Source organism: Coffea eugenioides, chromosome 2 (assembly GCF_003713205.1).
Source record: "Coffea eugenioides isolate CCC68of chromosome 2, Ceug_1.0, whole genome shotgun sequence".
In the NCBI taxonomy this organism is placed as follows: domain Eukaryota; kingdom Viridiplantae; phylum Streptophyta; class Magnoliopsida; order Gentianales; family Rubiaceae; genus Coffea; species Coffea eugenioides.
Genome location: NC_040036.1, coordinates 78,158,932 through 78,172,867, shown reverse-complemented (window position 1 = coordinate 78,172,867; position 13,936 = coordinate 78,158,932). Strand labels below are relative to the sequence as shown.

Genomic DNA, 13,936 nt, shown 5'->3' with positions numbered 1-13,936 from the left:
AACTGTTGTCCAATCCCGTCAGGGTTCGAATCTTATGGTTATCGGGGGGATGGAGCCTCTCCTCCCGGGCCGGTGGAGGATTAATCGGGTCCGATTTACCTGATGGCCCGGATACCCCCTCCGTCAGGCAAAAAAAAAAAAATAGACAATAAGACCCACAGGCGAGAGGGTTAGGCATCCCTCCCCGAACAATGGAAACCTCAGGTTCCAAATGACAGCACCAGCCATAACTGTTGAGCATTTCTAGGTATCAAATGTTAGAATGAAAAATGATACAATCACAAATAGGGGCCAGATTAGGGCAACTAAAGGTAAAGAAATCTAATAATTTGCAAAAACTGTTTAGCTAAAATTTGCAAATTCTGTTTGTTGATTTACACCATCTACCCAACTCTATCTTTCAAATGAGCCGAGGACTAACCTATTCTGCTCGTCAAAATAAAATAAAATAAAGTACAGCACATAGATATCAAAATCTAGGTACATGCTTCGGCAGCCAACCCGGGGAGGCATTTTTAGCCGCCTCAAGGCAGATGTTTCCCATGCTAAGCTACATCTCTGGCCACTCCATTGCGTGTCCAAATGTAAAGCATCTTTAACTAAAAGGGCAACCAACAGCTGCATACACAATGCGACGATTTTGTTACCAAATATTTTCATGGCATATACAACTGAAACAAGATACAAGGTTCCACTAAAAGCGGCGAATATCTTTAGGTGGCTTGAAATGAAGGGGAAAGGTTTCAGGGGTGGCAGTTTCATCCTCTTTCCACATCTTAATGGTCTTATCTGCTTCGCAAGTAATAAGCCTCGAACCAGTCATCTCATAGGTCAGAGCATAAATGCCAGCCTCACTCTCCAGTGATCCTGAGACAAATAGATGCCAAAACTTCACCATTCATCTTCTCAAGAAATCAAAATAGAGCAGTAAGCAAACAAAAATTTGCTAGATAAGTACCAGGCTGAACAATAGTTTGAGCTTGCTGGAAATTGTGACCACTTCTCCAGTCCCAGAACCACAAACTTCCATTATCACCTGTAGTAAATGAAAGAAATCATGAGCATGATGAACATCCTTCCATGAAAGAAACCACAAACTTCCACAATATCATTTGCTCTTTAATTCCACGTAATATGTAAGGGATTGCACATGAAGCTTGAGCACAGATTCATGTTCTATTTCCAACTCCAGAAGAACATCAAATCATAATCCTCCTTTGTTTTTTTTTCTTTCTCTAACTCAACAAGGAATTGTTAATTATAAGTGGTGCACATGAAATTAGCTTTATTCCAACAACATTATACCACTTCTGCAGCCAATATACAAAAAATATTTTTGAAAAATCACTAGTAAGATCATCAAAAACTCTGATCATGGGTGAATGGATTGGATAGAAAAATTGTTTAATTACAGATAATCTTCACCTGCTGTAGCCAATACACCCTCTTCATTTACTGCCATAGCATTGATGATGGTTTTCTGCTGAGAGCTGCACAACAAGAACCCAATATCTCAATCATTTAAGCATTAAACTATGCAAGAGTTATCAATAACTTCTGCGCTGGTCCATAAAATAACAACTAGAGTCCTAACACTTCATACAGGTAGGAATGCTGGCCAACCTTTGATGCTTAGTCAACCAGGCAAAACCTGCAAAACTACCTTCACTAAATCTGAATTTCATTAAGATCTGTATGCTGGTTCCATTTCCAGTCCAATCAACTCGAACAGCAGAATGGCATATTTGCACTTTCATTATGTCTAATTTTGCATCAGGAACTTTATTTATTTATTTATTTATTTTGAAAGAATCCACAATATTTTCAAGCTGATGCTGATAGAGTAATTATGAATATTATGAATATTTGCAGTATATGTAAAGGAAATAAACACCTCAAAAGCAACTTGAATTTTATTAATATAGCTCAAAAGGGTAACGGACCACTATAGAAACTATATTAAATCAAGGTGATTACTCCTAATGTTACTGCAGGGAAAAATTCACAAGAACAGAGTAAATGCAAGGTACACTAGCTTCCAACAAAACTTACAGCATATTATGAACAAATTCTCCTCTAGGAAGGTTGAATTTCTTTATATTGTCAGCAGATGCAGATGCAAAAGATTCCCTGTAACATGAAAGATTAATTTATGTAAGAAATGAAGCACATGCAATGCGGACAATCATTCCATCATACCCAATACAGGTAAAAGGAATGGATACTTACTCCTTTGGATGAAGAGCCATTGCACGAACAGATTTCTTATGGTGTGTGAGAGTTGCCATTGTCTTGCCTACCAAACACGAGTGATTAGCAACCGGAGGAAAGTACTGGATATTTACAAAATGATGGAACATATAATTCCAAAAAGGATTACCATTCCTAAGGTCCCAAAATTTTATGGTAGAGTCATGAGAACCAGTAACAACCTGTGGATCCTGAAAATAGGTGTCTGATGGTGAGATTAGACAGCATAAGATTATCACCACAGTTAAGGTAAAGCAACATAATCTGCATCAAGTTTAAGCAAAAAAAAAAATGTTGGAGTTAACAATTTTAATAGGCAATAAGGCACAGTATTGAGTCCAGTTGATCACTTGGATTGTACAATACAAGTTCTTTGTGAGTGAATTTGTCAATTCTAAGTTTTTCCAATCTCTTAAGCAACAAAGTTGTTACCCCATATTAACTATATAGCATCAATTCCTCCATTTCCTAGCAAAAGCTAACATTCATGTCAATCTCTTACATTCACCTCTAATTTCTTTAACTAGGAAAGTTTGTAATGTTGTACCAATGAAGTGTGTCATCCTTTCACATCAACCAGCAAGAGAATGCAACTGCTTCTCAAATTCTCAGTACATACCAAAATGCATCTTATTCTTATTATGCACATGTGAATCCATTGCAGTTGCAGAGGTCTATGGATGCATTAAGCAATATATCTTATGAACTGAACCAAAAAACTTCCTTTTGATTACTAATAAGTACCCATACTACAAGATTACAGTCAGACTAGGCGCCACTCAGGCAAATAAAAATCTACTCAAAGAAAGTTATAAGTTATCTGGAGGAAAACCCACCACTACCAATGCTGTTGATACTGTGGCTTGGCTCAATAGAGCAGCCAACACGTACTGCTGATATGGTATGAGAATAACAAAAAGGTGCCACAAAGAATACTTATACCACACGTATATATATTAACAGATATAAATCCTAGCAAGATATCAAATGTCCTGGTTTTGGTCAACATAAAGATTCCAACAAAATTTTTAGATTCTCCCAAATATTTTGTATTCTCCATTCTCAACCTCCTGACTAATGTCTATCAACATAGTTCTTATTGCAGAGAGCCAAATCCTCAAAAGTGCCTATGTAGAATTTCTTTTGGAGCTATATCACAGTCACTTTAACCAACCATTTAGATACCATAAAAAGATCTTTTCTGAAAAGCATGCATCCAGAATTAAGTTTCAGAATAAATTAGAATTGCTTACTGTGGATCGAGTAAAAACTGAGCACACAGTATTATCATGTCCGGAAAGTGCATAAATGTGCGCCTTAGTGCGAACATCCCAAACCTGAAAATATTGTTGAATCAACAATACAAAATGATTAAATTTGCATAACATCCAGCCAAAAGAAAATCCACATGCACTTTTACGAAGCAGTCTTAACTCTTAACAGCTGCAAAAAATTTAAAATGTCATGTCTAGAGGCCTAGGGGGGTTAAGTCAGGTGCGGGCTTCATTCACATTGACAATCTAAAAACGAATATGATTAAAAAAAACTTTAAAAGAATATACCATAAAGTACAATTTCCAGATTAATAATTGACCAATGTCATTATCAGGACCACTAAGCAATCTGCATATAACTTGTTAAACTAGGAATCTCTAAACGGACTTCATACCCGACACACAGAGTCACGACCTCCTGTCATAAAGATGTCAAGTGTTGGATGAAGAGCCAAGCAATAAACTCCACTTAGATGACCATGATAAGATCGAATAACCTGGAAAGCCCAAAAAGAATTATTAGAGCATGCTTAACAAGTTCTCCACGCTAGATAGTGTTATTTACTCCCTTACGAACCTTGTTTTGTTCAAGGTCCCAGCATTTTACTTGTTTGTCATCCCCAGCAGAGAACATGTACGTGTGCCTGTTACTAATAGCAAGGCCTGCAAGGAAAAATTAAATATCATATTTCTGCACTCTGCAACTAACCATCAACTTTATTTCCAATTTTGTGGTCCGAAAATTCCTGTCTTTGTACAGTATGTTACAAGTTAGTAAACAATAATTTTCAGCAGGAACGTAACTGCCTGAAAGCAACATATCTGCTAAGAAACAAACCTCTTATTTGTTCAATGTGACCTGTTAGTGTGAGCTTCAGCCTTCCACTCGCTAAATCCCATATCTTACAAAATAAAAATAACAAAGAAAAGGAAGCAAGCCTCAGCAATAGATGCACAAGCATATTTAATATCAAAGAAAAAGTTGATATCTTCAATTGTTATTATTTTCTTTAAGAACAAAGGTGTTATGTTAAAATATTAAACATCTTGAAGCAACATTGTCAAAAGTTAAGACAACTTTTGTTTCCTCAATTAGAGTGGCTTGGAAATTTTACAAATTAAGTTCATCACAAAGAATTCAGCAGTTCAATACATTCTTGAAACAGCGAAATGTTTGGTACAAAAGCTACAAACTTCAAAGACATATGTTAAACAAACATCAGTTGTTTAAGTTATCAGAGCCCAGATACCCAGGAACTGTGAAACATTATTTAAATAAACGGCGACCTGTGATAACAACCTTGAATTTTTGCTATAGAAATCTTATCTCTCTTCCTTACACTGACTAACAAATTTCCTTCAAAAGACAAACTTCTCAAGATGAATTCATAACCTTGATTGTCCGATCTGCAGATCCCGTACAAAACCAAGTATTACTTGGATCAACTGCAATGGATCGTACCCATCCCAAATGACCACTGATGACCTGCAAACTCAGCATGTCAGAGCAATAGTTGATACAATCACTTTGCTGCAGCATCAGTAATAATTCAAGCTGTAAGACATATCTCAGAAACAAAATGAAAAATCAAGTCCCCAGACCTCAATATGTATCCTTGTTTTCTTTACTATCAGACCAAGCAAGGGAAGGTATCCACATGCTTTATTTTTGTAAATGGATTGCTTCCTATTCTCCAGACACAAAAACATCATATGCCCACACCAGAGTAGAATTAGCAAATCATCTAGACAAGTACATTAATGGTCTTTGTTCTGTTAAAGGAGATAACTAAGTTCAAAGTCATATGAATATATCATGGGTAGCTAAATTGCAGATCCTGTTTTCTTTGGTAACGAAACTTGGTTGATATCTCAGTCATTTAAAAAATTGTTGCTAACCTGGCCTTCAGTCAACTGATAGAATAAAACTTAAATTGGGAACACGAGGTTGATTTTCGTCTGTGAAAGATTAAAGGACAAAAGGCTCAAAGGGTAGACAAATCTCCATTACGTCACAACAAAATTCTTCTATAACCATCTTTACTGGTACCACAAGGCACCATATACCAGTAACTGAAATGCTACATACCATAAACTAAACAAAATTACTCTATGCACAATCTTTCTCCACAACTGAAATACAAATAAACCATGCAAAATGACGGAAAAAGGCAAGAGAGGGCCCTTAGAGAGACATGATGCTTGAATGTTGATCTCCCACTTAAAAGTGAAGCTCATAACATGATTAATTATTAACAACACCTAAACAGAATGCCAGTCAACAAGACTTATACTGCCCATTCAAGGATAACCAGGACAAGGAAAGCAGATGGTGGCTGGAGTCAAAGAGACTAGCTATTCCATAAAGGAATCAACAGCAAAACCAATACAGCTATCCACACAGTGCACCAAGCAGAAGAGTATAACTAACTTACCCTGTAATTCTTCCATGGGGGATGCCAAATAGGACGCGGCCACTTGCTTGGAATCCTTTCCATAATGGCAGCAGTAGAAAGATTCCTGGAAATTCAGACAGGGAATAAGTTTAACAACATGCATATTTGCACGATCTTCATCAGTTTCAAAGTGCCAAGTATGATAAGATAAACCATGGTCTCACATTCAGCCGACATTGGTGTTACCTATCACTAATGCATATATCAATATACAAATATATCGGTCATCTTAATTACCCCCATCCTAGTGATGTATGTTATCACCATCCTAAGGAACCAAAAGCTGGACTAATCAACATCTTTGGTTCCCTTCAAAACCAAGTGAGCACGATTTGCTTCAGCAATGACTCGTAAAAGCTATTCCAAACAGTGTAGTTAATTGTTCTCATTACAAATTATGTTTCCTCTTTTTATTTTTCTTTCCTATTCAAGGAAGATGAAGATAAAGTGAACATGTAGATTTTAACACATTCTGGAAGAGAAATGTCAACACTCTGTCATTAAGAAATATTTTTTTAATCCAAAAAAGGCACATTGCAACACATAATTGTTGTAAATTCACAAGACTAACGTTTGAAATATTTCCCCAGGCCCAAAACCATAAGCCAAAATGAAAACAAGTCATTTGTTCATCTAAATAGCATGGCACTGTGTCCTAGCATTTTGTGTCCTAGCAATTAGTACTAATACCAGTGAATCCAAATTTAAAAAAAAAAAAAAAAAAAAAACTTAATGTGCTTACAACAATTACTAACCATAGGAGAAGATCCAAACCTTTCAGATGAAACATGAGAAGCAACAAGTGCAGAACTTTTTCCTGAGAAGGCAACTTCAGTTCTGCAAGCAAAAGGATTGTGAAGTGATTGTATGTTGGCCTAAGTTTTGCTATCATATATTGGAACCTCCAACATTGAAAAGTAAGTCAAAAGAAGAGGCAAAGCATGAGCTAGCATTTTTTAAATCAGAGAATCAAGCAGACATGGGAAAGTATACACACCCGCCCTTTGGTTGCCCAGAAGGACCAATAACTAGCTCATTTTGGCCTCCACCCTCTGGTTGATCTCTTATGCTTTCTGGACCTTCCAAGAGAAAGCCAAGTTCAAGTCAGTGAAATTTAAAGGACAAATATCCTCCCCCAACCCAAAAACAAGAATGCAGGAAAGAAGTTTTGTCTACCCAGGAAAGGAACCCAAGAAAAGCAGAGCCAAAAGGAGAAGCTGTTCTGGTTGCAGTGAGTATTCTAATTTATTGTAGTCACGCACGTTTAGAAAAGTAGTCAAATAAGTTAATGAGGAAAATTCAAGGCCTAAACCAAACTAAATCTGAACCAATCTGGGAGTCATTGTATACTTCTATCCTTTTCTTTGGATTGTTACCTAAGATGAGACACTTTCAAGAACATCTATTTAATTGGATACAAAATATAGATTCTTGTAAATATTTGCATGCATTGCATGGTTTTGTTTTGGTTTGAGATATTTATGACCACAAGATATTGATAAGTCCAGAACATGATTATAACCTGAGCTACTTTCTAACAGGACCACCCATTAGCAAGACAAACAACCACTATCAAATAAAAATCCATTCTTGACTCCCTTTTTTGCACCCAAAATAGTAGGTTAACCCTAATCAAGACATTCTGGAAAAAAGATCTAGAAGGTCTTTCAATACAGGACTAATTGAAAGATTAACTTTCCCCATAGCTGCACCAAAAATAAGAAAAGCATCTAAATACTTAATAATCTATGCCAAGCATATGCAAAAATCTAACACTTTAATACTTATGCTAAACAGGACTGCAGATGGCTCTTCCAACAAAAGAATTCTCAATACCTGGCAGAGCAAGGGCATTGGAAGGAGCAGAAGGTTGATCTTGGGCAGCTGATTTGGCATTAGGCTGAGACTGAGCACTGATTTCTTCAACACCCGCGTACTCAACATTTAGCTTAAACGTCACAAACAATCAACTATCAAACCACACATATCAATCTTGACCTTAAAATTCCTCTAATTCACCCAACCCACATCACATTGTAGCGTGAAACTCACAAAAATTCAACGAATAAATACAAAATCACTCACCTTGTGACTAACTCGAATCTTCTTGCTGAAATTGAAAAAAGAAACACAATTAAGCATCAATACTTTATACAGTTAAATATGAAACAATTAAAGAATCTTTGCAAAATTTCCCTAAACTTGAAAACCAACAAATAAACAGATTAGGGGCGGTTAAGAAACTTGCCTCTCGGGATCGGGAGGAGGGAAGTGGCCGTGAAGAGGGGAGAAAAGATCAAGAGCTCGTTTTACGGACTTGAAGGTTAGCTTCTTTAAAGATTGTGGTTCAACTGGAAGCTCCGAGTCCATTGTCGAACCCGGCATCTTCACTTTTTCACTTCTCGCTAGTTGCTCCCCGTGCGGCGGGGCGAGGTGACAACGGATGAGGTGGCGCACCGCCGGAGAGGTCCTGCTATTTGGTTTGGGTGACAACCGGGATTTGACGAAAAGAAGAAGACTACTTTAAAGAAGTTAAAACCCATAGCCGAGAATTTTTTTTTTTTAAAAAAAAAGGGCGTCACGAAAGCGTGTTCTGGAATGCCACGATTTCATTAGAACTGTCTAATTCAAGAGGGGAAACTTGTTTGTTTGTTTGTTTTGTATTTCTTTTTAGAGGAAAAAATTAGACAAATTTCTGAGTATTCTTTTATTGTGTATTTTATTACACGTACATCACATTTTAAAATTAAAAATATGATAAAGCGTTATTTTTGTTAAACCATTTTCAAAAACTCCTAAAAGTTAACCTTCAAACATAAGTAATAACCCAATAGCTTTTATAATATTTCTAGTTCATTAGCACTCTTCATCAAAATTGTCTTGCATATGCCATATTACATAACAAAACTTGACACAACCTCTTAAGTTGTAAGATCTAATACTTATTTTTCTCTTTGATTCAAAATTATCTTTTTGTTGTAAAGAGATATCATGTGAATATTGCATTTGATTTAATTCTGTCAGTATTTTTAGAACGAATTTTTTTCATAGATTCTTTTTATTTATATTTAAATTCTCTTTTTTTTTTCAGCAAATCTATCACGCATCAAAATAGTTTGTATTAAAAAAAATTTTACACTGTAGGTACAAGCAGAAGGTTTAAATTCATACTATATATTTTTAGGTTAAAAATATGAATGCAAATTTGAGGCATTCATAAAATATGCAAGCATTACATTCCAAAATATGATGATCATATATCTCGTGGTGATTTTATCATGGCTCCTAATTTAGTAAGACGCAAATCATTGGGGTACAAGTAACATTACAAATATATTTGAGGGTTGTATTTGTAATTAGCCTCTTCAAGAAGCTCATTATTATTACTTATATTAAATAATAGTTGACTTTCGAACAAAGAAACGAGATTGAGTGTCAGGGTTTAGGGTTTAGGCCTCTCAGCATTCACCGCCACCGCCAGATAAAATTGATTAGCTGTTTGTTTTTCCATAGTACATTAATAATGTCGAAGAAGAACAATTTAGCTCTTAGAAGAAGGCAGCACGAATTCGACCTCCAAAGTCAGATTCTTTATCTATTTTTCTTCATGATTATTAAATTTAAGTATTGTCTCTTTGTATTGTTTTGTTCTGAAATTTTATTTTCATCTACAAGCTTCTGATTGTAATTCTTTCCGTAATTTTTCTGGAAAAAAGGAGAAAAAGCGGAGAAAGAAAAGAAGGTGAAGAAGCTCCAAGCCAAGAAAAACAAGATGAAAGTAATTATCATTTTCTTTGTATAATCCCGCCTTTGTTTTTCAAATTGTTGATTATTTCTATTCATTATTTCTTTAAGTCCAAATGATTATCACAAGCCCATTACAGCTAGCTCGACTCTGCTCATTGCAACCTAGGCCATTTAGAATTGTGTGCTTCCAGCAATTGTTTGACTGCTTTGTTTGAATGAGCTTAGGAAGTTAGTAAATTGACAAATAATCATGCGTGTTGGATTAAAAAGGATCTGGACTATCGAAGTTAAAGGGCTAACGTGAGCAGTGGTGACTGTTGATTATAGCGTCTTCTGAGGCCTGGAAGATTGACGTTCGTTGATTATGTGATTAGGTGGATGGTAGCAACAAAAAGAAGGGAGGCAGTGGATTTCAAGTTGGCAAAAAGAAGGTGAAAACAAAATTGACACCATTGGCAAAAGCTAAAGCCGCTCAAGCAATGGAGGTGGATAAATGAGTTGTTTAGTGGAATATTCCAGAGTGTATCAGTTACCAATGAGCTGGGTACTATGTCTCAACTCTTTATTATTATTATTTTTTTTTTTTTGGGTTTGATTTCCCTAGTTGTAACCCAGCCTGAGGGACCTTGATGATTTTGTTCTGTGATTAAGTTTCGCTATACAAAATTCCTTTCCTTTGTTAAGTTCAGTTACATTGCTATTTTCATTGTATGCTCATTATGTGTGTCTTATGTGGATGTGTTTCTATGTACATGTTTACACGTCTCTTATATTTTAATTGTACAATCAGTTTATGAAAGATGCTTGCTCAATTTGCTGTTTGTCATGGATTATACAAAGCTCAGACTCTGTTGGTTGATGAAATGGTGATGGAAAGTTGGTGTGATGAATGACCGAATACTTGTTTCTGAGAAGTCAACAGTCGGAAAAAGTTCTGGTCTTTTAGAATCTTTTAATAGTTATATATCCAACTTATACCTCTGATGCCAATGTTGGAGTATGCTTTATCTGGCCAGATGGTTGGTTAAGTTTGTTGTAGATAAATTCGTGCTCAATCTGCCTCATCGTTGGATTCTCTAGCCGAGATTTGATGTGAGAGATTCATAACTTTCCTAATTGCAGGTATAAAAGCTCTGCTGAAGTAGATCTTTACTCTTGATCTGGTACCATGAGTCTCTGCATGCTATGTGTAAGCATGTGATGCAGTAAATTGTTTGAATTGAACTTACTTTTAGGATGTTTGGAGTGAATGAGAGATGGTTAGGTCTGGGACAAGTTTGAATGAGAACTCGAAATAGCAAAGAAATTGATCTGATTGTACCCTTCTCTGAGCTCATGCCTGGTGTTTGGTGATTCTAGTGGAGGTAATGTTGTCATGCCATACGAACTAGAACTTAGGACTGTTGAATTTTGGAGATTCTGGATTAGCTAGTATAACTACATTGATATGATATGAGGGCTTCTTTCTTTCATGATTGTAAACACATTTCCTAAACACATGATCAGATTCAGATTGAGTTAGAATGATCTGTTCTATGGTGGAGATCTAAAGATTTCTTATCCTGTTTCAAGATTCTGCATTTGCTAATTCATCAAAGATTAGCATGTATATTAAAGTTGGCAATCTGATTGATCTGTCTATTATTAATATGGTGGATACAAAGATTAGCAGCAGGTGTAAAAATGCTTGTTCAGCTTCTTCTTCCTTTTTTTTTTTTCCCTTTTGCAGTAGGCGTGATAGCAGGTCTTCCAGGTTCTCATGTTGTAATTAGGAATGACCTGAATTCTGCTTCTTGCATGTCTGTTTCGCTTTTGCATTCTAAAGAATCTGGCATAATCAGGATTAAACAGGTTCGCGGGATTGGGGTCAACTGGCAGAAGAGGGGGGGTTTTTTTTTTTTTTGGTTGTGTCCCCCGGGGGGGGGGGGGGGGGGGGAGAGAGAGAGAGAAGGGAGCCTGACAAATTGGAGGGGGCATGGAGATGGTAGAACTTGTACTAGGTCTGGCTATTCGCTTGCAGTGGAGAGTCTTTGCGAGATCTTGCCAGCAAGTGGTGTGGACCCCCGTTCCACAATCTACGCTTCCTGTGGTTGATTCCTCATAGATCTTTTGCCAATCACAAATCACTTCTTCATGGGTTATAGCATGAGGAAGTTATTTAGAACTAGTCTTCATAATTGGAGGAGTGTGTTAAAACAAGTCTATATCTAACATGGATGATGATAAATTGTGTTTGTGGTACCAAAAAGAAGTTGGAAAGATGATAATGATGCAGGCTTATTGATTTTGTCAAATTAAGGACTCTACCCTACATACAGCTGATGACATGGTTGATTTTATCTATAGAAGAAAAGAAAATATCATCCCATGAAAGTGAAGGGGGTAGAGTATCGTCCTGTAGTTCTAATATCCAATAGAGAATATTGTAGTAATTGGGCGGATTTCCAGTCAGTCAGCACCGAAGAGGAAAGAGACATTTCTTGACTGATTGATGCTGCAATTTCGTTTTTGTTCTCCAACAACATTTACTAAAGCGTGTGGAGCTCACGAAAATTATCACGCCAAACAGTGGCCCCAACCAGTGATGCTGATTAATGGCATTTCCCGTCAATCTGTTCATGTATAATTTTGTGCCCTGCATTGTTTTACCTTTTTCATTAGTTTTGCTTGGTTCGAGTGCCTGTTTGGGTTGCTGTTTTCTGGAGTTTTTGTTGAGAATGTACAGTGGTAATTTGATGTATATGAGATACACAGGTAATCGGAAAATGTATTCATGCAATTTTTTTTTGTTTTTGTTTTTTGGGGGTTGGGGGGGAGAGAGAAGTATGGCAATTAAAAAATTGGCATCCTCCTCTCCCAACCGGAATCTATTGAAAGTTCGAATCTGAACTCCCCTGCGTTCTTCCGACCATGATAACCTCAAATCTTGTGGAATTTTTTGTAAGGAACTGTTTAAAGTTCTCCAGAGCTTCAATGTGTGATTGGGTTTATCCATCTTCAAATGACACATTAAATCTTGTGGATTGATATTCTTGTTGACAACCTTTCGATCATCTTTTATTTCTCAGACTAAATTGTTAAACGTTGAATGGTGTTCAACATGGAAAACAAGTCCAAAATTTTTGGATTTCAGGGCATATAATATATGCTATACTTTCTGGCAAATTTTTTTTTTTAAAAAAAATATATATACGTCTATATATGTATATATATAATATATTGATAATTGGATTTGTATTCCAAAATTGGCGAAAAGGGTTTCTTTGAAAGGGACTTTGAAGTCGCTTTCTTTCGAAATTAGGCAGGTCTCTGGAAGATGGGTTTCCTGTTTCAGTTTTGCTTGCAAGACTGGCGCCATCAGCTCATAAATAATAGTAATAATAATACCTCGTTCTCCTCTTGCAGTCCGGATGAGCACCGCATGGGGCTTCGGGAGAAAGATGGCGGGCCAGAGTGGAGGGTGGAGGAGCTTTTCCGAAGGAAGAATGCAGTAACGGCGGGGAATTTTGTTAAACTTGACTTTGTTTACTCATGTGAAAATTAACTTGGAGAAAAAAAATGCAATAGTTATGTAAAATATCCGACTGCGATGTGTATACTCTTTTGTCTAAATCAAAATTTACTTTTTTTTTTCTCTCCTTCGATTTCTCATCTTTTTCCTTTTTTTGTGTTTTATTAATCAAAAAAGTATTGGATTTTGAGTTTAGGACTGTCAATGGGAATTGGCGATTCTGAGTTGGGTCGATTCGACGACATGAAATAATCGAAGTTAAGTTCAACGTTTTACTGGGATGAGCAGAATTTGAGTCTAGATATACAACTTGAATTATTTTTGGATTGAGTTTGAGTTTTATTAGACTCGATCCAATTAAAATCCGGCTTCAGATAATTATATGTATAAATATATGGTAGTGTATATAATCCATGACTATGCATTATAATTTACAAAATTAATAAAGCTCAATTACAAATTATCCCTTGTAATTACAGTTCATCCACAAATTACCTCCTGTATTCTTAAAATCTATAAAGTGCCCCCCTTCATAGTTAAAGCCATCTGTATATGCATAGTAAAAAGGCAATAATGCCTTCACTATTAGGATACTATCTAATAACCTTTTTTTTTATTATTTCCTCTTATCCATTTCTTTATTATGTTTACATCTCTTCCCCTTATCATTTATTCCTAATTCTGATAGCAATAAAGAA

The 13,936-nt window shown here is 36.2% G+C and overlaps 2 protein-coding genes across 3 annotated transcripts; one reads left to right on the top strand and one right to left on the bottom strand.

Annotated features, from left to right (window-relative positions):
* Positions 1-296: 296 nt before the first annotated feature.
* Positions 297-8,475, bottom strand: LOC113761332 (protein pleiotropic regulatory locus 1). Its single transcript, XM_027304280.1, has 17 exons — positions 8,229-8,475; positions 8,066-8,090; positions 7,817-7,928; positions 6,978-7,059; positions 6,755-6,817; positions 5,960-6,044; positions 4,918-5,010; positions 4,363-4,426; positions 4,102-4,187; positions 3,920-4,021; positions 3,504-3,587; positions 2,381-2,441; positions 2,230-2,296; positions 2,053-2,130; positions 1,426-1,490; positions 959-1,036; positions 297-867 (listed from the first exon to the last, which is right to left on the bottom strand). The coding sequence occupies exons 1-17, from the start codon at positions 8,363-8,365 to the stop codon at positions 695-697; spliced, it is 1,455 nt and encodes a 484-aa protein (XP_027160081.1). The 5' UTR covers positions 8,366-8,475; the 3' UTR covers positions 297-694.
* A 933-nt stretch (positions 8,476-9,408) lies between these two features.
* On the top strand, positions 9,409-13,306 carry LOC113763203. 2 transcript variants are annotated; one of them, XM_027306947.1, is made up of 4 exons: positions 9,409-9,561; positions 9,697-9,758; positions 10,102-10,271; positions 13,133-13,306. In XM_027306947.1, the coding sequence occupies exons 1-3, from the start codon at positions 9,504-9,506 to the stop codon at positions 10,222-10,224; spliced, it is 243 nt and encodes an 80-aa protein (XP_027162748.1). In that variant the 5' UTR covers positions 9,409-9,503; the 3' UTR covers positions 10,225-10,271; positions 13,133-13,306. The 2 variants fall into 2 exon arrangements, with proteins under 2 accessions (XP_027162748.1, XP_027162747.1); XM_027306946.1 differs by lacking the exon at positions 13,133-13,306 and having other exon boundaries at positions 10,102-10,415.
* Positions 13,307-13,936: the final 630 nt, after the last annotated feature.